The sequence below is a fragment of the Strongylocentrotus purpuratus genome, unplaced genomic scaffold (genome assembly GCF_000002235.5).
Source record: "Strongylocentrotus purpuratus isolate Spur 01 unplaced genomic scaffold, Spur_5.0 spur5_scaffold_14, whole genome shotgun sequence".
Lineage (NCBI taxonomy): Eukaryota > Metazoa > Echinodermata > Echinoidea > Camarodonta > Strongylocentrotidae > Strongylocentrotus > Strongylocentrotus purpuratus.
This window is the reverse complement of record NW_022145599.1, coordinates 303467-325138: the sequence shown is the minus strand read 5'-3', so window position 1 is coordinate 325138 and position 21672 is coordinate 303467. Positions and strand designations below refer to the sequence as shown.

The 21672-nt window shown below is 36.5% G+C and overlaps 1 protein-coding gene across 2 annotated transcripts; it reads right to left on the bottom strand.

Annotated features, from left to right (window-relative positions):
- Positions 1–901: 901 nt before the first annotated feature.
- On the bottom strand, positions 902–17673 carry LOC593509 (serine hydroxymethyltransferase-like). 2 transcript variants are annotated; one of them, XM_792981.5, is made up of 8 exons: positions 17541–17673; positions 9141–9495; positions 4895–5253; positions 4044–4256; positions 3428–3541; positions 2590–2712; positions 2121–2348; positions 902–1398 (listed from the first exon to the last, which is right to left on the bottom strand). In XM_792981.5, exons 1-8 carry the CDS (start codon positions 17581–17583, stop codon positions 1229–1231), a joined length of 1605 nt encoding a protein of 534 aa, XP_798074.3. In that variant the 5' UTR covers positions 17584–17673; the 3' UTR covers positions 902–1228. The 2 variants fall into 2 exon arrangements, with proteins under 2 accessions (XP_798074.3, XP_011661053.2); XM_011662751.2 differs by lacking the exon at positions 17541–17673 and adding an exon at positions 14894–14987.
- Between the last annotated feature and the right edge of the window lie 3999 nt (positions 17674–21672).

The following is a 21672-nucleotide window of genomic DNA, read 5'->3' as shown; positions in this document are numbered from 1 at the left end:
ATGTACATATAGTACATAACTGTGAAATACAAAAGCTCCATCATTGGGTGGAATTTAACATATTTACAGCCTGAAATAGACAATTCAAAACTACATGAAATCTGTAAAGCCAAGGTGATTCCTACATTATAAATGAAGAGGATATCCAAACAAGAACAAAAATTAGTGGTCTTTTATCTTACAGTAATACACATGATTTACAACTTATATACAAGAGAATGTTAATGTCATGTTATAAACTAGATGGATCTATGACTGCGTGCAGTCAAAAATGATGCTTCCGCCATACAGTGATTTTACAAACCAAAACGGAAGCAATTTTTAAAATGCAAGTTTGATTGTAATCCATTAACAGGTTCTCAGAATATCGTAATTACAAGCTATTTTTCATATACATGTATATGTAATTTTTCTTATACATGTATATGTAATTGTATGACCCATTGATTTTTGACTTCATGACCCTAAAATCTAATCAGTTCATGGCTCTGCAAGATTAATTCATGTCCTGAGTTTGATAGTAATCCATCAATCAGTTCTTGAGATAAAGCGATCACAAGCTATTTTTGCATATATAATGAGCCCTTTGACCCCAAAAAAATCAGTTCATTGGCTCTGCAAGAGACATACATGACCCAAGTTTGGCGGTAATCCATCAATTGGTTCTTGAGATAACAAGATCGCGAGAACTGGACGGACAGAAGGACAACCAGAAAAAATAATATATAAATGTTGCATGATTGGCAGAGCTGAATCAAGCTACATGATTATAACAAAATGCATCCTGCTCACTGTCTATCTCTGACCAGTTTCGTCATGTCTAAAATAATTCTCATACTCATTCTAAAACCAATTCTTTTGCTCATTCCAAAACTAATTCTGAGGGGTTTCTTTCAATTCCTTTTACCAGATATACATAAATTAATATTTCAGATTGTATACCTACTACATTGTGTCCTTACAGGTTGTTTATCCTGACATTTAATTTCAAACGATAATGTGAAAAATTTCACATGTACAAACAATATGTCATAAATCTTTCAAGACTTTATGTTGGACAAAATCATAAATAAAAAATAATTATGTTGAATAATAATCGATAGGATTCATTTCAGTCGTTTCAACTCAAAGAGCAAGCACTTGCTCAGTACAGACTGAAGTGGACTATCATAAGGCACTCTTGGTCATTAAGTACATGGCTGATGCTGGCTTATTGTTGGGTCTGTTTTTACAGAACTTCATGACCAGGTAATGGGAACCTTACAGCAAAAGATTCGACCTCCTTTTCAAGGGCAGCAAGTTTGGATTGGAAGTCTGAATCACTTGTGACGTAAGCCTTGAAGTCACGAAGGGTTGTACTTGAACACTTCTTGTTTGCCTCTGCAGTCAACTTCAGACCTGTGGTAAGAGACAAGTTAACGAGATGAGACATGCAAGGAGTTTGAATAATGAATATGGCTGCCACCATTATTAAACAAAATATGGGATATGAAAGGCAAAACTGGCACTTAATAACTACAAATCTGAGATGAATAATACATTTGAGAATCAAATTATGGTAGGAACATCATTTTCTGCTGTTTTCTACTATTATGAATAAATTGAATAATCTGTAAACTTTCACATGCATTTTTCTTCATCATTGCCTACCAGTCCCATGTGCTCATAACTGTGCTGTAATTTTAGTTAACCCCCAAAACACTAGGTTATTAAACACACTAAGATGATACAATCAAGTCATTAATAAATCATCTAACATAGAAAACTCCTTGCAAAAAAAAAAAGGTGTTCAAACAAAAGTAATGAAAAACTACATGTACGTACATGTACTATTCACGTTTTTTTAAGGACATATCTACACATCAGTTTTGTTTTGAAAGAAAGTTGGCAAGGTAGCATTGATTGGTGTTGTGAAACATAAACCTTGATAAGCAGTCAGCTAAGGGTAACGTCAGGATAATGCACCAAGTCAGGTCAATTTGGCATAACAATCCGATATTGATGATGTCACAATGAAAACAAAAAGAGGATATATCACAAGCATGATATCTAATTAAGCTATACTATACAGATCCTAAACATTTATCCTTCTCCACCATGAAAGTCAGACGACTACTCACCTCTATCAATGTAGTCAACCACCATCATGAAATCAGTAACCTTGAAGTTTCTTGACGTGAGAGCTGGTGTACCGATCCTTAGACCGCCAGGCTTGAGTGCGCTCTTGTCCCCAGGACATGTGTTCTTATTGAGAACGATTCCTACACGCTCAAGCACGAACTCTCCACGAGCTCCATCCAGTCCCAGGGGTCGGAGGTCAAGGAGTAGAAGATGAGTGTCCGTTCCACCTGTAGAGCAGAAAATAAAACAGGATTATCAGATATGCTTTCATTTGTTAGATGTGCACAACTAGACAAATTATTGTCATGGGATGACGAAAGGGATAATGTTAGTTGAGTTTGCCAGTAAATATTTTGCTGGTGACAAGTTTGATCTCTTCAATAATTCTCACAACTGGAAAAACACATTGCTTCATTTGCAACCTTCCGGGGAAGAGGCAGAACAAGAGTGATGAAGACTAAAACTCACCTGAAGAAATAGTATAACCTCTCTTCATAAGTTCTTCAGCCATGGCTTGTGCGTTTGTGACGACATCCCGGGCATACAGCTTAAACTCCGGTTGTGAAGCCTGCAATAAGGCTACACCAACGCCTGAAAACCATTTTTGAGGGAAAGAAAAGAGAGGATCGTACAAGGCATGTTCATTTCATAATATGAAGCCAACAAACTTGTCCCTAAAATTACCATCATCAGTGTCTTTGTATATCTTAAACAATGTCAAATTTATTCAGAAAAAATTTCATTTATAATCATAATTTACTCTGTTCATCAAATTATAAATAACTACGGCCCCATCTTCAGTGGGTGAAGGCATAAAAAGAACATGGTTGAAAAGAAAATTGACAAACTTGAAAGGAATGAGGCAGACAAAAGAAATCACCATAACTAAAAAAGGCCCTACACTTTCCTGTATCATGTCTTGCTTTCCATTTTGCAACACACCTCAGTATCATTCAGTATTCTCAAATCTTTCCAAACCATAACAGACATGCAAATGGATATAAGTATGATCATTAATGACCATGATGGAAAAAAATTGTTTTGTTAATACCACAAGCATAGGATAAAGTTGAGATGGAACATACATTAAGGAGTTCAGGCATATACCAGTACAGCTCAGGAATAGCATTAATTGACCGTTTGACTGTTTCTACAAACCCAGAATGAATACTGGTACCATGATCAACACTTTATAAACAAATTACAAGATTTATACAGCAAGTTTTAAATACCATTGCATTCATTCTGTACGGATGAAAGGAATAAGGTACTCTGTAAACTGAGCTGGCTTTGTGCCATACCTTACCTCCTACAGCATGCATATGGGGTCCACCTTGAAGACCAGGGAAGACGGCTTCGTTGATCGGTTTCTCAAGGTCATACATCACCTCAGTGCCATTCTTGAGAACCTTACGGACACCTGGTGGTAAAAGAGATGATTAAAAAATGCATCAAGGAAAGCATTTATTTTCAGTAAAAAATATTACATTTTTACAAGAGCCTCTGCGCACAAGGCAATATCTATATTTAACATATGTATATGATCTTTGATAACAAACAAAAACAAAATTCAAAATTCCTATAAATTATCATATACCACATACAGAATCTGGAACAAAAGTTGTCAACATGAGATCACATGGCAGAGGATAGATTGCCTTTCTTGGCAGTGGTATATGCAGTTATAGTAAAAGCTTGTATATTAGAAATTGTATTTCTTTTCATTGAATTTTATAGAAACATGCTTCAAGAGCGAATGGCAGAGGTTTGTCAAACTGTACATAATTGAATGAAGTCAATGGAATTAAGTTGAATATTATCGAACATAACTGGATGGTGGGTTGACAATTTACCGGACACTACTAATATTAATCCCTCTGATTTGTTTGATACCTTATTTTGAGTTTTGTTACAGTTGTTACCTCTACGGAAGAAGATGATGCCTGATCGAGGTCCTCTAAGTGTCTTGTGTGTTGTGCTTGTAACGATGTCACAGTACTCAAAAGGATTAGCTACAACTCCAGCAGCAACTAATCCACTCACGTGAGCCATATCAGCTAGAAGATAAGCATCATTCTCTACTGCTATCTCCTTGAAACGTTTGTAGTCTAGATTCCTAGGATAACAGCTCATACCTGACAAGAAGGTGATGAAAACATCATCAATAATTGATTAATATAACTTGATTCCTATTAAAGAAAGCATGCACGCTGTAGGTATTGTGTTGTGGTCTTGTGGATTGGTCACCAGACTGTAGATCACAAGGTATGGGGTTAATTCCGTTACGACACTAACATCCTTTGGCAAGACATCAACCTACAATTCGCTACACAACACTTGACCTAGGTAACAGAGTGGTGAAGTGTGACATCAAAAAATTAATTTTTGGAATTTCTCAATTTTTTCTTCATCAAAAATAATGTCCAAACATCAAAAATCAATTGAAATTGTTAAGTATTGGCTGAGATATGACCATCTGAATAAATAGATATCCTTTAGAACTCAGTGTTATTTTGCTCTGGTTCATAACATTAGGGGTGTAAAGTTTATCCTATGTGAAAGATACTTTGGCAACAGGATTGGAACATGGATCAAATGAATGAATAATTATATATTCGGACTATTGATAGTGATGCCCACTGAAAAAAGAGGGTAACATCATCATAATAATAATAATAGTGGGTTCTTGTATAGCGCTAATGTCTGTCAGATTTGACACTCCTGGCGCTCATTGCACAAATCACTTAGAAAGACTGTTCTATGCTTCACTCACCTGCAATGATCATTTGTGGACGGAACAATCTGGCGTTTACAGCTAGAGCTTCATAATCAATGAGGCCTGTTTTAGGATTAACCCTGTAAGGCATTGACTCAAAGAACAAGGACGTTGCAGAGATCTTCTTCTTAGCCGTCATGAATCCATGTGTAAGGTGACCACCGTCCGGTAGATCCAGACCCATGATACGACCATGGGGGCCAATCACTCCAGTGTAGACGGCAAAGTTTGCTGGAGAGCCTGAATACGGCTGGACATTGACGCCCCATTCCTCCTCCTTCAAACCAAATGCTGCTAAGGCTCTCTTCTGAGTCAGAAGTTCCATTTCATCAAAGAACTGCGTACCGCCATAGTATCTGTTAACAAAGGCAAATGAAGGAAGGTATTTTGAGTTACTCAGTCATCTGGATTCCTTGGGATAGCATTTGGGAATGGATGAATAATTCAAATAATTCACAACTTATTTCTATTTTTTCATACATACAAGTTTGCTTCCAGGTAACCCTGTGAACTGATATTTGTAGACAGTATATTCTTATTGGGCTCTATCCATAACCATAACAGCATATACATCTACACTGTAGCAAGATTAATCCAGTATTCCTCAACCAGACTGGTAACATGTGGTACCGGTACATGTATGACAATTTGTGATGGCAACACAAGAGGTTTGAAAAGGACAAGAATGTAACTACCCAGTAGACAAATCATTAAAAAGGAAGAAAAAGTCACTTGTTAATTTTCAGAATTTTTGTCATAGCAATAGTAGGTTTTTTGTATTGTTTGTATTTCACAACGAAAATGTTCACTGCTATCATTCAGCCATTGAAAACTACTACCAAGATTAAATTATTCAAAAAGCAGAATTAAAGCTAATATTGAGCTCTGGTATGGGCATCATATGTCGAGAGAACATGGCTATAATTTATTTTGGATTGATTATCCTGCAGTAGATTGATTGTTTGAACCAGTAAAATAAAGACAACCTCACAAAAACTTGCTGGAAATCATCTTCACCACAACTCTCATTCGCAGATAGTGACCTGTGTTAAGCACATGGTGTTGGGCCTACTTAGCTTGATTCCCTTATCTTTATATGCTCATTACTCAGCTTCTATACATTTTCTACCAGAAACGTTTGGCACAGGTCATTTATTTGTAATCTGTAATATTCAGTGTAAGTTATGTTGAGTCTGTGACAATTTATTTTCTATCATTACTAGAAGCTTATTTATAAAAGGATAGTTGAGTTATGTTTTCAGACCGCAAATGCCTTCAAAGTGCATGGTTATTGCTCTTATTCTTATTTATGACATTTCTAGTGCCCTTTTAGAACCTAAAATTGCTATGAAAGTAATTATAGACCTCAAAATATGTGAAATTTTTCCAATACGATCATACTAATTCAGCTCCACAAAAATATGGTGACCATTTAAAATGAATTAATTGATTAACAAGAAATTAAATTTGTCATTGAAACAAATTAGGTGGTCTGTTATTTAATCTGAATAAATGGAAGACTATAAACATCTTTGAAGGAGAATAGAATCATATATAACAAGAAATTAAATTTGTCATTGAAACAAATTAGGTGGTCTGTTATTTAATCTGAATAAATGGAAGACTATAAACATCTTTGAAGGAGAATAGAATCATATATATATATATATATATATTATAGTATTAATGACTGCTTTGAGAGAAATAGTTGTTTTTATACGCTCAAGGGAAGGTTAGAATTGTGCTATTGCCCCGAGGCGTGCCGAGGGCAATAGCCCAATTGTAACCTTCCCGAGAGCGTATAAAAACAACTATTTCTCGAATATTAAAGCAGTCATTAATACTTATGCCAAAAAAAAATTAAAAAATTGTAACCTTCCCGAGAGCGTATAAAAACAACTATTTCTCGAATATTAAAGCAGTCATTAATACTTATGCCAAAAAAAAATTAAAAAATTTAAAAAAAATTAAAAAAAAACTTTTGTCGAAGATGGGATTCGATCTCTTGCGTACCAAAGCTGATGTAATGAAAACCTCTGCCTTAAATTGCTCGGCTATCGCGCTCTGTTACCATACATAGCAGTTTTTTCTTATATATACATTAAAATGGATTGAAAACGGCTTCGCGTGGTGGAAGCTTCGCGGCTGCTCCATTAAACAGGCCCTTCTTTTACTTTTGCAATGCATATTGGCACGAATTTAGATGAAGATCTATCGGCAGATGTTGTTTTTTTTGTTTTTGGCAGTTTATTTTCGTCTTAATGTCAACAATGCAAGATAAAATTGTCGGTAAGATCGATCGAGATTCAATTGTATTGAAATTACCGACCAATTCTTCGCACACGTACGGTATCCTCGATCGCTCAGACCATTTTTTAACATGTAAACCTATGGGGTAACCATGGAGACTGACCTATTTTCCCAATAACCATGGTTATTGGGATTTTGAACTGTTTTTTAACCATGGTTACCGGGAACAGTTAAAGATTATGAATGCAATTTCGACCAATCAGATTGCTGGATTACTTAAGTGAGGTATATAAATGATTCTATCTCCTTCAAAGATGTTTAGTCTTCCATTTATTCAGATTAAATAACAGACCACCTAATTTGTTTCAATGACAAATTTAATTTCTTGTTAATCAATTAATTCATTTTAAATGGTCACCATATTTTTGTGGAGCTATATATATATATATATATAGGGACGAATTGATCTTGAGATATACATTGATGATCATAATGGTGGTGATAGGGAGGATGACGATGATCACAAGGATGATAGTAGAGATGACATTGATGGCTGGAAAAATGAGGATAATGATAGTAATACTAATCATGCTGATTCAAAAGTCATATTGATATAGAATAGGTGATAATGATAATAATGATGAAAATGATGATTATGTGATTATAATAATAATGAATAGACCTGTTTTCTAATGTATTTCAATTCATGTTTCTCTCCATGGTAAACATGGTAGGGGTGAAATAAGATTACAAAGGGCAAAGGGAAGAGCTAGACAAAATTAAGGAACAATACAAGACATAAAAGAGGAACAATGAGAACCAGAGGCGGGAAAGGGAGACAGAGAGAGAGAAAGAGAAGGAGAGGGGTGAGACCAAGAGAGGGGAAGGGAGACAGAGCAAGAGAAAAAGGAGAGAGATGCAATGGAGAGAGATGCAATGGAGAACGATGCATTCAATATTTCCAGCATAAATAGAATTGAATAGAGAAAGAGAAAAGTATAGACAGGGAGATGTGATATACTGTTATAAACAATTCTATGTCCATGGGAGAGACTTAAACATTGCATATACCTGTGCTGAATAACTGGAATATATAAACGTCAGGAAAGGAGACTAGCATTATAGAAATGGGACAATTTGATATTGTACCAGACTTTGGAGATTAACCTACATAGGTTTATTACATGACAAGGAATCTTGATTTCCCATAGGGTTGTACACAAACTATTGACATTCCTCTCCAAAAGAAATAACACGCAAAAATAGGCATTTTATTAATTGTTTGTGATGGTATGATAGTCGAAGAAGGTGATAAAATCAAATGTAAAACGGAACCCCCCCCCCCCCCCCCCAAAAAAAAAAAAAAAAAAAAATTGACCCAACGGGAATCAAACCTTTGAACCTGGGCAATTGAATGGGAGACAAATGCTTTAATAACCAATGGACCAAAATACTCCACATAGACATTACACGTAAACGGAAAATGGGATTCTCAAATCCCATTTTGTAGTAAAAATATCACCATGATCCTAACATCTGATTAAAAATAAAATGTCACCTTCCGTGTAGAGAATTTTCTCAGCTACAACATATCCAAACCTGGAAAAAAAAATCATACAAAATAAATCGAGATATTGCTCGAACAAGACTGAAATGTAGAATGAAGGTATTCATACCTAATAATAGACGGACCATCTAATAATAAGAATACATGGGCCGGCTGGTTGTGCATATTATAACCAACGGCTGGTTCAAATTATCGAATATTTGTGGTGCACCATAAATCGTTATAATGGATATTTCAGCTGTCTCTGAACCGATTTTGATCAAACAAAGAAGATTTTTTGTTTTGTATAGCGCCCTCTACAACAAAATTCAACTATCCCTATTATTATTAAGGTGCACACCCTGAGTGTAGGAATCATTTCCAAAAGCTTAGAGCTTTCCCTCCATCCTAAGACCAAACACACAACTTTTAAAGTAAATTCTATACCTATTTCCAGGGTATCCCTCGCAGTATTTATTTTGCAGACAGGAGCCGAGAGCCTCTAGAACAGCCCTGCTTGGGAAGTTCTCTGATGCAATCAGTTCTAAGCCTTTCCTTTGACGATCCTTCTCCTTTAAGATGATAGCATACATCTCCGGGTCATTCTCTTCCAACGACTGGTGTCCAAACCAAGGACTCCCATCACTATTAGTGACTGTCTTGAGACTCCCATCGCCATTGCCATTGCTAACTTTCTTGAGACTCCCATCACCATTGCCATTGGTGACTGTCTTTGGACTCCCATCACCATTCATCGCTGTCTTGATGACCGTCTTGGTTCCGTTAACAGTAGCCATTTCGTCTGGAGAGTGGAGGAGAAATAAAACGAAAAGTCTTCTTACAAGTGGTTACTGAATCTGAGGAAATGAATACTCCATGTGAATGGAATATGTGGAAGCAAGTTTATCAAACTACACCAATTTAATGCACTTGGTCATTACAAAGTGGGAGGGACAGTCTGTCTTTACATTCCCTTGCAACCCTCTAGTCACTATGAATATGACGGACAAAGAAAGAGGACAAAATATACAGTTCCTCAGGTAGACAAAGGAACATCCCTTCACTGCTATTATGTAAAAATGAGTAAAACAGGTGAATATGCAGTAGCACAATAGAATAGTTCTCAAAGCCTACAACTAGTATTGGGATTACCTGTAACAAGAGAATGTATTGCATAAGCTTGAATGTGGGCAACATACATGTACTTGTTCGGTTACTGCTAAAAAATACTGATGCTATGTTGGGCAAGCAGTTGCACCTGTTAATCTGCACTGTATAAGCATCATGCATTTATTCATCATTTAGTTTATTCACTGTTTCGGGATAATATATGTGAAACAAGTTTTAGTGCAAATGTTATGCAATCCACCTCTATTGAGATAGGTCTCAAAAAGCCTTTAGAAAAGTTGTCAGAAAGGGTTAGGGTTCTAATGAGCTGTCTGTCTCCTAGGCCATTCAGGCCTACAGCAAATCCCTGCAGCTGTTTCCACTGTGTACTGCAGCATTGACTGTATACAATGAATTCTGGCTGCATACATGTACACTTATACTTTTGTGTGGTTAGAAAGAATGTAGGTCAAATTTGTTTATTTGTTCAAGTTCAATATTTTATCTCCACTGTACTAAAGCCTGTACACATTGAACTGACCTTTTTATTGTTTTGACAAAATAGATTCAACACAGCAGATATCATGTCAGGACCCTCATCATACAGGCAAAATAAATCACTCATGAAATTACATACATCATGTACATTTTACAATGTACAGGTTCAAGTCCCGCCGCGGCACTAATGTCCTTTGGCAAGACATTGATCTACATTTGCCACTCTCCACCCAGGTGTTAAATCGGTACCCGGTAGGGTGCGAAAGCTAATGTGGTTTATCAGCAAGCTTGCGCTTGTAAAAATTACGTCTGGCTGGAATGTGCATACATTGGGTGGTCTTCTCCTTAGCAACGCTAACATAGTGAGATGAAAAATAGGATATATCGCAATTATATGCTATCAATGCAGATGAATATTTTGATAGGTAGTGTGATGTCAGATGATGCAGTTTCATCATATTTTAATGATATTTCTCTCTTAGTTACCATTGCTATGGTAATGATACACCTGACAACCAGTATATTGTGTTCTCTGAAACCAAATTAGGCTTTCTCCCACTCATAAAATATCTGACAATCGCTGACAGGATAATATTGTTATGGTAGTTACAATAATCCAATAATGATATTCAAGATTCCTTTTTTGTTGTTGTAATAAATTAAATTAGAAATTAGATTATATTGGATGAGGGAGAAGGGGTGCAATCACTCACTTGTAAACTGTATACAAATTTTCTCAACACTATTTGGAGGGGCCCCTTCCATCTACCCCGTCATAGCAATACCACCTACCGTAATTAACGGTGTATTAACCGCACCCCTCTTTTTTTTTTGCTGACTTTTTTTTTGCTGACTTAAAAAACAGTAGAGGACCTAGGATAGAACCTTGTGGTACGCCGTGAATAGAAGAAAAATTGGAGGAATTATTATTATCAACTACATATTGAAATCTATCAGAAAGATTACTTTCAAACCAAGATGACAGACAAATTTGAGTGTTGTTCTAGTTTCCGAGTGGTGAGTCAACACACCGATTACTGAGCTGGGAGACATTGCCAGGCATAGCGCCAGGTGGAGGGTTTTTTCTTTTTTTCTTTTTTTTGTGTACCGTTGTATAAACCGCACCCCCGACTTTGAATTTTTTTTGGCAGCAAAAAGGGTGCGGTTAATACACCCTTAATTACAGTATACCTTGAAAAATCTCTCTACATCTCCTATCAGACACAACTTTGAAAAAGGTTTTTTGACAATACTTTTTTAATAGCCTTCTGCTCAGTCATCTGTGGCAGTACAACTATGAATATGGTATCATTAGACAGGGTATGAGTTACCCTTTACTATGATATATGATTTAAGGTCATATAGATTATAACTTTATAATTGGAAGTTACCAAAGTTGGGTAAATTTTTTGTAATACGCACTGTACTATCGACATCTTTTGGAAAAAAATGTTGTGGTTAAATTATCTTCAAAAGTCTTCAAAATATGAAATAAATATTTTAACAGCATTATTATTTTTTTTATACCGATACCAACAGCAGGTTGATTTGGAAGATTGTCCAAGTGCCTTTTGTCCACACAACCACGCAATTAACGATTAGGTCTAAATAGTTGCTGTGCGTTATTCGCTGTTTTCTGAGTATTTGCCTGCAATCTGTTTCCCCCGGTCAGATTGGCCATTTAATTATTTTAATCTCATTTATACAGAAAACAGATATTTTGTACATATACATACCTTCGTCTAGGTAACCTATGCTTTGACTTGCATTCACCTGTTGGCGTAACTGCCTATGAAATAATCAAAACTTGATTCTTGTCCCTCAACTAAACCACGGGGCAAGGGACTTGTCCGTATACTCTTTGTCTTAAGACAATTTCGGAAAATATCAAAACGTTTCAGATATAGTGACGGCGTACGTGCGTGACGTGTCTGGGTATGATGGGTGTCAGTCTGTGCCACTATTTACATATTTCAAATTATGACCCAAGTGTAACCAAACAACTTAAGATGTACGGTAGTTGTTTGCAAAGTAAAATAATTATTACCTAAATTCACTTGACAATATATATGGCCAAAGTTTTGTTTTTTATGGTTGAATATTGATATTGGCAATGTCACACGATAGATTTGATATCATGAAGTGTTACTGGTGTGCTGAGTTGGTAATATAATATCTTCATTATAAAGTGGAAAAAAGATCATCTAAAGCAGTAGATAAAGTTCTTTTTTTAATGCATTAAGACCTATAATCATGAAGCCTATGAAGGCAAACTTAGCCCGAACACGAGCAAAGATGCCAACAAATTCCATAGCTAGTAGGGTAAGAAATTACATGTGACTTGCTTGTGTCAGAACTATCTCTCGTCCACTAGCTACATGTATGTGAAAACCGAGCCAGTGCCATCATTATTTTGGGCACAAGTATGTCCTGAATTCAAACCATTTGATCAAATACATAATTTATTCAGTGCAAGAATCATATATAACATATTTTCTTACTCTGTTGTTTTCAATTACAAATGGACACTCTTTGTTAGCTTTACTTTAATTGTTATTATTATAGTTATTATAAAATTTAGTATGTTGTCCTTGTTGTTATTAATATTATAATCATTATCATCATTTATATTATTATACTCACTCCCTCATTCCCTCTCTCTCTCTCTCTCTCCTTATCCTCCAACCCATCTCTCTCTCTCTCTCTCTCTTGCTATAGTCTCTCTGTCTTTATTGTTTTATGCAGAGTTGCAATGATATCTATTGTCTGACATCAATATTTAGCCATGGGTGAAGGTAACCCCCCCCCCCCCCACCACTCCTCCTTGTAAAGTCCCAGATGAGATAGTCCTTCTCTTCGAACTATAACATACCAGACAGTTTATACCTATTAACTGAATCATCAGATCTTCTAAGTTCTACTTTCACTTGTGTCTCCAGCCCAGCCCAGCCCCCCCCCCCCCCCCCCCCCCCCCACCGTGAATGCATGTTACCAAAATGTCTGGTAAAGGGGTACTTTTCATGCACCAAGGTCCGGCTCGTAGTACACAAAAAATATTTTACACACCAGACTTAGGGGGTGTTTTCAAAAGGAGGGAACATGCATATATGCGTACCCTAAATAACACTGAGTGGAGGGGCCGGGGTCACCATGCAGGGTTGGCATATTTCCCGCTTCGGAGGCTTATTTCCCGGACGCCAGGAAATAAGCGGTATTTACCGGTATTTACCACTTTTTACCGGGAAATACCGGGAAATATATTTTCCACTCACTTGTCCAGATTTCATAACATGTGAAGTAGAATATCATTTTGCATTCTATTATCTCAATCACAAGAAAGAAGGAAAAACATGAAATTTGATGTACAAAAGGCATGGAGAGTTGTCCACAAATGATGTCATCAAATTGAATATCGCCCTCTAGTGACTAGTCATTTCAAAAAGCTTTAACTTCCTTATTCCTTGCCCGATTTTGTTCAAATTTTCACTGATTTTATTCAAATATCTTAAACTTTACAATAAAAGTAACTTGTATGAAGGTTTTGGTTCCCAGTTGCTAATTACCATATTCATGAATACCTATTAATTAGCATATGAACAAAATGCCATTTGTTTGGGTGTGTACCATTTTTTATGCAGTGAGGATTTTATAAATCTGTTTGTGTGTTCCTACTATGAGTATTGTGCTGCTAATTATTTCAGAACAATATTTTCAGTTCGAGGCTAAAAACAAGTAAAATTATTAATAAATAGAGAATTAAAATCATATTTGCCGTTTTTTACATATTTACCGGACGCGCATCTTATTTAGCGGACGGTATTTACCGGCGGTAATTACCGCCACCTGTATTTACCGCCCAACCCTGTCTCCATGTACACCTGTACATTCATCACTGACCGCACAAACTGGTGGCTGTTCAACTGTTCTGTGAGTATGGTTCAAATAGCTTTTGAAACATGGTAATAAAGCAACCCAACAGTTTTCGAGTATTAAACACTTTAAAGCTGGCTACCAATACTGCTCTGTGTAAGCTTTTTATAAATAGTGTTTTTCTCTCTTACTAACTTGTTGTTTTTTCGCCCGCTCTTGACATACTGACAGGATAATACTGTTAATTTAAACATCATTCCATGTGGCACTTTTAAGTGGCAAAATAAATGGGAGGGATAATAGCCTGTTCATAAATATAAATGTACTGCATTGTACATCAGAATGTGTGGTATTATGCACGTCATCACACTGAAGTTTTTCTTTGGAACAAGAACCAGAGAATCCAAACACAAAACTGTACTGTATCTTCAGTTTAGAATACAAACCTGTACACACAATGTATAAAGCCAGAATTCAACACTGCATGTATGACCAGAGAGACCAACATCCATTACATGTATACATGCACATGATGTAGGCTCAGAGCAATTTTGAATTTAAACTAAAATAACCAAAGAGCTCTCATAATAGACACACAAATGTTCTTTCTGGAGACTAATACATGGGATTTTTTTTCTTTATAATTTGAAAGCACCCTCATTTCCCCCAAGCAGAAAATGAATAATCCTGTTGAATTCCTAGCCATAATAGCACATATTACATACCTTTATAGTTAATAGCGTAGCTGTCTAGCTGATAAGCTTCAGTACCTGTTGATGTACTAAACAAAAGTCTCCCTCTGGTACTCACATCTGTTGCCTACATGTTCCTATCACCCGAAGCAGTATTAGCCCACGTACCAGTACACACAGGAGTGTAAACATGCTTCTGTACATGTACATGTAGACTATGTATGTTTAAGCGGCACAGCTAGGGTTGGGGTGGGGTGGGGGAACCTGGTTATGAATTCATGTGATTCAACGAGGTTGAGGTTTTGGAGAAATTGGACGTGGTCCTAATATCTTCTTTTCACGTTCATATCCCCCCCCCCCCCCTCCCTCTTTGCACCTTTCCTTTCTTCTCCTTTTTTTTCTCTCCTTCTTTACTTGATCTTTTTTTTTTTGGGGGGGGGGGATTCAATTGAGGGGGCAAATATCCTCATATCCATTATCTATGACATTTTGAGTGGCAGTTCAGGGGAAGGACAAATACTAATACCCCCACCCCCCCCCCCCCTTTCTCTCTCTCTCTCTCTTTCTCTCCCTCTGTCAGCACATGTATGAAACTCTATGGAACAAAACTGTTTTTATGGACCTCCCCCTTTTATCTGTCAACAAAACCTTTCACATTTTCACTGCATGGTGATTTTCTTATTACAATAACATATTAACAGGAAAGTAAAAGGCAAGATGCATGAATACAAGCTCTAAAATTATGATAAAACTCTGACATCATCCAAAAATATAGTTTAGAATTGAGTGATACCCCAATCGATGATCCCCACGCCTTTTTCAACAATCTCTACTTTTTACAGTTAACTAGATTAATAGACTAATCAATATATTCATTCACAAGGTCAGCTGCTAAATCATTCAACCTTCGTCATATGGGTGATTCCATAAATTAGGGACCCACTTTGTGACATTTTTGGTGTCCCATAAGGAACCCACACGTATTTGTGGCTCTGAGTAAAGACTTAAATAGTGGAGTGAGATTATTAAGTGATTCTAGATCTAGGTAGCTTGAGGATGCAATTTAGTATTACTATAAAGCGCAGGCCTGTGTGAAGTTATCTACCGTAATGCAGGGCTGCCAACACTCACACATTTCTCTCAATTCTCACGCTCTCACGCTAACAATGACATTCCTCACACACAAATCTTAAATAACTAAATAATAATAAAAACAGAAAAATTTGAATGAAAAAAATTAAAGCCACTAAAATCAAGAATTTATAAAGTTTTCCCGCCTTTTATCGAAAAAAAGCCTCGTGTGGAAGATCAGCGCCTAAATAGCTAGCTAGCCTGATGATGTACGTATCCTCGCACTGTACACATATTCATATGCAGCTAGCCGGGTCGGCCAGAGCCTGCCCCGGCCCAAAATATCGATCGGACGAACCAGCAGCGAGCTCGAGAACGTCATCAGTAACAATTGATCGAAAACAGCAAAGATTTCACGGTTCTGTGCTTTGTTTTTAAAGAGGGCCTAGGCCTAATATTACGTCATAGATACAGTAGTCTAGAATATAATGAGAGGGATTATACAAATATAAAGTGAGTTTTGTCGAGTGAAAAATGACTTGTGATTAGTGACTTGTGAGCGCGTGGGGCCCTCGATCAGCACCTCACTCTATGCCTAGCCCAGCATTATCTTTTGTATCATTCTTTAATCTTAGACCTAGATAGTAGATCTAGACCCCATGATTTTCTCTCTCCATATTGCCTATAGCTAGACTAGACCTCTATGTTAAAATACTCTAGGCCTATAGTCTAGATCTAGGTCCTAGATCTAGGCCTATAAAGTATGCACCAGATCACACAATTTCACCTTGAAAAATAAAAAAAGCTCTAGATCTACTAGTCTAGGCCTATAGTCTAGAGTCTGGGCATAGGCATAGCCAGGCCTAGTATACACTGAGGGAGGAAGGGATACGTTTCTGAACAAACGCCCGTATGAGTGGCTGCGCTGTCGCAAAAAAAGGAAGTCCCTAAAACTAGTTTTAGAATGATTCTAGAATCTACATCACTCAATCAACGTGATCAATGACGAACGTTCTTTGTCTCAGTGCTTAATCTAGACTAAGCCAGCGACCATTAAGTTACAATGACTTCATCGGAGAAATGCAGAGCAGACACTTTTCTGAAACCACCCTCTCATACTTCAACTTCAATGATGGCTTTGCATTCACAAAAGCTATACTTCTTCCCAACCACCTCATGCTCCCATCAAATTTATATGATAGACTGAACACTCTAATTCTACTCTTCCTCCATAAAATTCACATTGCCCGTACCTCTATCCTTTCCTCTCCCACTTGAATGTTTGTAACTACAATGTCAACAGCTGGAGACGAAAGACACCAACACTGACGCTTGCAGAATACAACTGCAGATCTCCGAGCGAGAACAACGGAGGAAGAAGAAGAAGAAGAAGAGAAGAATGTACAGATTTGAGTGTTGGCGCGCGCTTTTTGAACTAGGCCGCTCGGCCTCGGCTGCACTGTCACTCCGCGACGCGCGACGACGATGTCTTGTGTTGACTTGACACTTGTTTGATGAACACAGACAAAGTGCTTTCATTTCAGTTTCAAAAAAAAAAGAATTCAGGCTTCTATGCGAGACGTGATAAGAGTCTAATATGAATTCTCACCTCCGTTATTCAGCTTTGCCTTCTTTTCTACTGGCGACTCCATGGTATATTTATGATTTTCAGGCTAAATAGTAGTACGATCTGGAAACACTGCAGTGATGTAAACAACGTAGACACGTGACTGGCTCGGAGGCGAGGCGCGCGCTTTTTGAGTTAACGAGAATGATATCCTATCTTTGTATAAATAGGCCACTGATAATAGAGCTCAGTAATACAAAAAACTGTTACTTCACTCTCCACAAGCATGCGATGTAGTTGGAAGCTTGGGCTGGAGCGAGGTGTCTTTTTGGTGCCATCATTGCAAGGAAGATGGGGGGGGGGGGGGGGGGGGGGGGAGTTGAGAACACTTATTTGCTCCGTTAACCAGGGGGTGGGGATATTTCTGTTTTTATATTCTACGTTTTTTTCCATTCTACGCGATCCCTGATGATTTTGGCGATGCCATGATGAGTTATTGAATGTTTATGGATTTCGTTTTTGGAAAAATGTCACTCGATGTTTATTATGATATTACCAATCAATGATGCTTTAATATAAATTTAAGGAAAATGTTTCGTTGTGTATGATTCATATTTTGTTTAAGTCCCTACAACTCAGTGACTTGCATGAGGGGGCGTTCAACCGGTAAAACCCGTTCAACCACGTCCAATATTATTCTTCACTCAATTCATTTCCATTTTAAAACGATTTTTGTTTAACCTTTACAATGTTTTTCAACCTTTTGAATAAGTGTTCAGTTTGCTTTCCACTGCAGTGGCGGATCCAGGGATGGCCCGGGGTGCCCCCCCCCCCCCACACGTTAATTTTAATTTTACCTTTTTTGGAGATGCCCCCCCCCCCCTTGGCTCTCAAGGGGGGGTGCGAGTTTTCAAATTTTCGAGGGCGAAACAAAAAATTAGTGCTGACTAAAATCGGATATCTATAGTAAAAAAGTTATGAATTTTTGAAAAAGTCTGTAAAACTATAGAACAATGAAAATCACAAGGCAAATTGGAAATTCACTCATGAGTCTGTGACGTCATATCCTCACTATCCACTAATTGTTTTCTTTCCAATTCCCCCCTAAGAATCTTATTTCTTCACACCAGCATCCAAATTAGATTGATAGTAATATGTTTTTGTGTGGATGCACTAATATAGAGTAATTTTTGTCAGTTAAATCATTAAAAATGTGACTTTTGATAAACTATTCAGATAAAAATCAATAATTATGAATATACAATATGATACATATTCATATACATGAAACCTGGGCAAAGACATGGGGAAATCAAGGTTTGGGGGATTAAAAGAGAAATTAATGGGATTAAACTATATAAAGCAATTGATAAATAGTGAGGATATGACGTCACAAAATTATAACCAAATTGGCAATTTGTGTAGTGATTTCCATTGTTCTATAGTTTTACATACTTTTTTCAAAAAATCATAACTTTCTTATTAGTTATCCGATTTTGCTCAAACTATTTTTGATTGGTTTGTCTGATTTTTTTTTTTGCTTTTATTATAAGCTATTTTTTGGAGTGGACTTGTACTTTAAAGACGGTATACCGTATTAAGCGCTATATAAATCCAAATTATTATTATTATTATTATTATATGCAAAAAATGATAGCCAGGCACCATACTTTTCATATAACTTAAGGCCATGTATTACATGAAGGAAAACAAAAGACCTCTAAAGTCCACTTAAAATCATTTTATCGTATTTATAGAAAATAGGAGACACTCGGACTTAGTTACCTATAGGCCTAGCTTTGATTTGATATGATTTGAATTTATTTCCGTATAAATAAAGAAAGTAGGGCCTACAATAATCGAAACATTACACGATAATTTAGACATAATTAGAGATATTAAAACGGCCGTAAAACTCAGCATCCACTGTTCCACCAAGGGGTCCAGAATTCGATATAAAATGAAATAAATATGATATCGAAAGTCTTTACACAAATTGATAATTAAACAAAGAGACATAAATTATATTACAATTCAATTTAAAGTACATAAAGTAACACCCTATTAGTACCCCCTTAAATGTTTCAAAAGCTACACCCTAAAATTACACACTAAAAGCAATACACTACAGAATGCAAACATCGTTAAAGAAGGCAACAACAACAAAAAACAACGAAGTTGTGAAATAACATGTCCCAATAATTCGGGGGGAAATGCATATCAGGGGCGGATCTAGCTTTTTGCTCAGGGGGGTTGACCAATAATGACGATGCGGAGCATCGTCCACGAGCCGCGAAGCGGCGAGCCGATTTTTTTGGGGTGTTTATTTGAACCCCGTAAGTGATGTTTTCCTGGCATCTATTAACACAATGGAGACCATAAAAAGCAGTGCATGATAACGTCTTTTTAAATCAAGTAACAGTTAAATACACAGTTATATCCAGAGTTATCATGTGTTTGGTTAAGTTACCAGATGAGTTGAATATCTTCTCACAATATTTGCACTTGAAAGGGTTTCTCTCCAGCGTGCGTTCTTTTTTTCTTTTTTTTTTTTCTTTTTTTTTTTCTTTTTTTTTTCCTTTTTTTTTTTTTTTTTTTTTAATGTGGGGATTTTGGGGATGAGAATCGGCAACGCTGGCCTAGCTTGTCACTTGGGCGGTGGCCCGTGTCCTCAAAAAAGCTGATGGGGGGGGGGGGCAAGGGACTCTGTGACATTTGTTCGCCCAACCCCCCCCCCCCCCCCTCCCCCCAAAAAGAAATAATAATAATAATAATAATAATAATAATAATAATAATAATAATAATAATAATAAATGAAATAAATACATAGAAATAGAATAAAATAAAATTACAAGTTTAAAAAAAAAGATAAGATTTAAAAAAATTGTCCCCGGATTTTTTTTTTTTGGGGGGGGGGGTTGCAACCCCCCCAACCCCCCTTCTAGATCCGCTTCTGCATATTATTCAAGGTTTACTTCTATCAGAAATAGTTAAGCTCGTTAAATGATTGAAATGATAGTATGACATTGACTTTATATAAAACTTGGAATTAATTGATTAAATTACGAAATAATAATGATAATAATAATAGGCATTTATATAGCGCCGTCTATCTAGACAATATTCCGAGGCGCACAAGAAAAATCATAAAAAGAAAGAGAGATTTTGGATGAATGTCATAGTGCCAAGTACAGCTTGTATTGTTAAAAAAAGATAAGATTTCCACTTGGATTTAAAGGTCTCTAAGGAAGTTGATTCTCAAATTAAATGGTAAATTATTGTTCCATGCAAAGAGAAGGTGCTGCAGCTGAAAAAGCCCTTTCACCACAGGCAACCCGTGTATTGGGTATGTGTCTCAGTGGCTGGTGTGTAGGGCATAACTGTCTATGGTCACATTTCCAAGAAGAATATTAAAGCTAGAATCATCTATTTATTCTGACAGGGTTCCTATACTAATTTAAATACAATCAAGCACGAAATATTTACCACTTCTAGTTTTAAAAAAAAAATCAAATTCAGACAATGTTGAATTGTCAAACGGTTTGAGACATAAACATAATATTAATTATATTATTATGTCATTATGTACTTTAAATTAAATTGAATTAATTCAAACGGTTTTAATTTAAGTCGCGTTATGATATATTATACATGCGTTCATAACCTAGCACTTTCTAACCTTTAGGCAGACTTGATCAATCCTAATGATGTACATAATAATAATCATACAAGGCAAATAGACAGTGGATGTTTACGTGTGCCCAGATTTCACACTGATACTCTTGTTATAAGTTTAGCCCAATTGTTTATTTGACTTGAATAAGCTAGATAATTCGCTGAGAACGGCTCCCTCTGTCAAATCATTTAAGACTGAAATTGTATAAACAAAGTTATAATTTGTGAAAAGCTCAGCCGAACATAATACACGTGCATGTTCATTTGGTCACATAATTGCGACTAAATCAATATGTTCCTATATTGGCATTACAGTTGAAATTAATGATACAGTGTTTATGATTTTTTTGCAAACGAGTATTCGTTTGTGCCACGTCTATCATTGCTGTGATATATTTTTCTAAATGTACTTTGGAATTTGTTTAAACATGTTATGTAGACGTTATGCTTTTTGATGTAAATATGTTCATGTGCCCTTGCACGGAAGACCACTACTTAT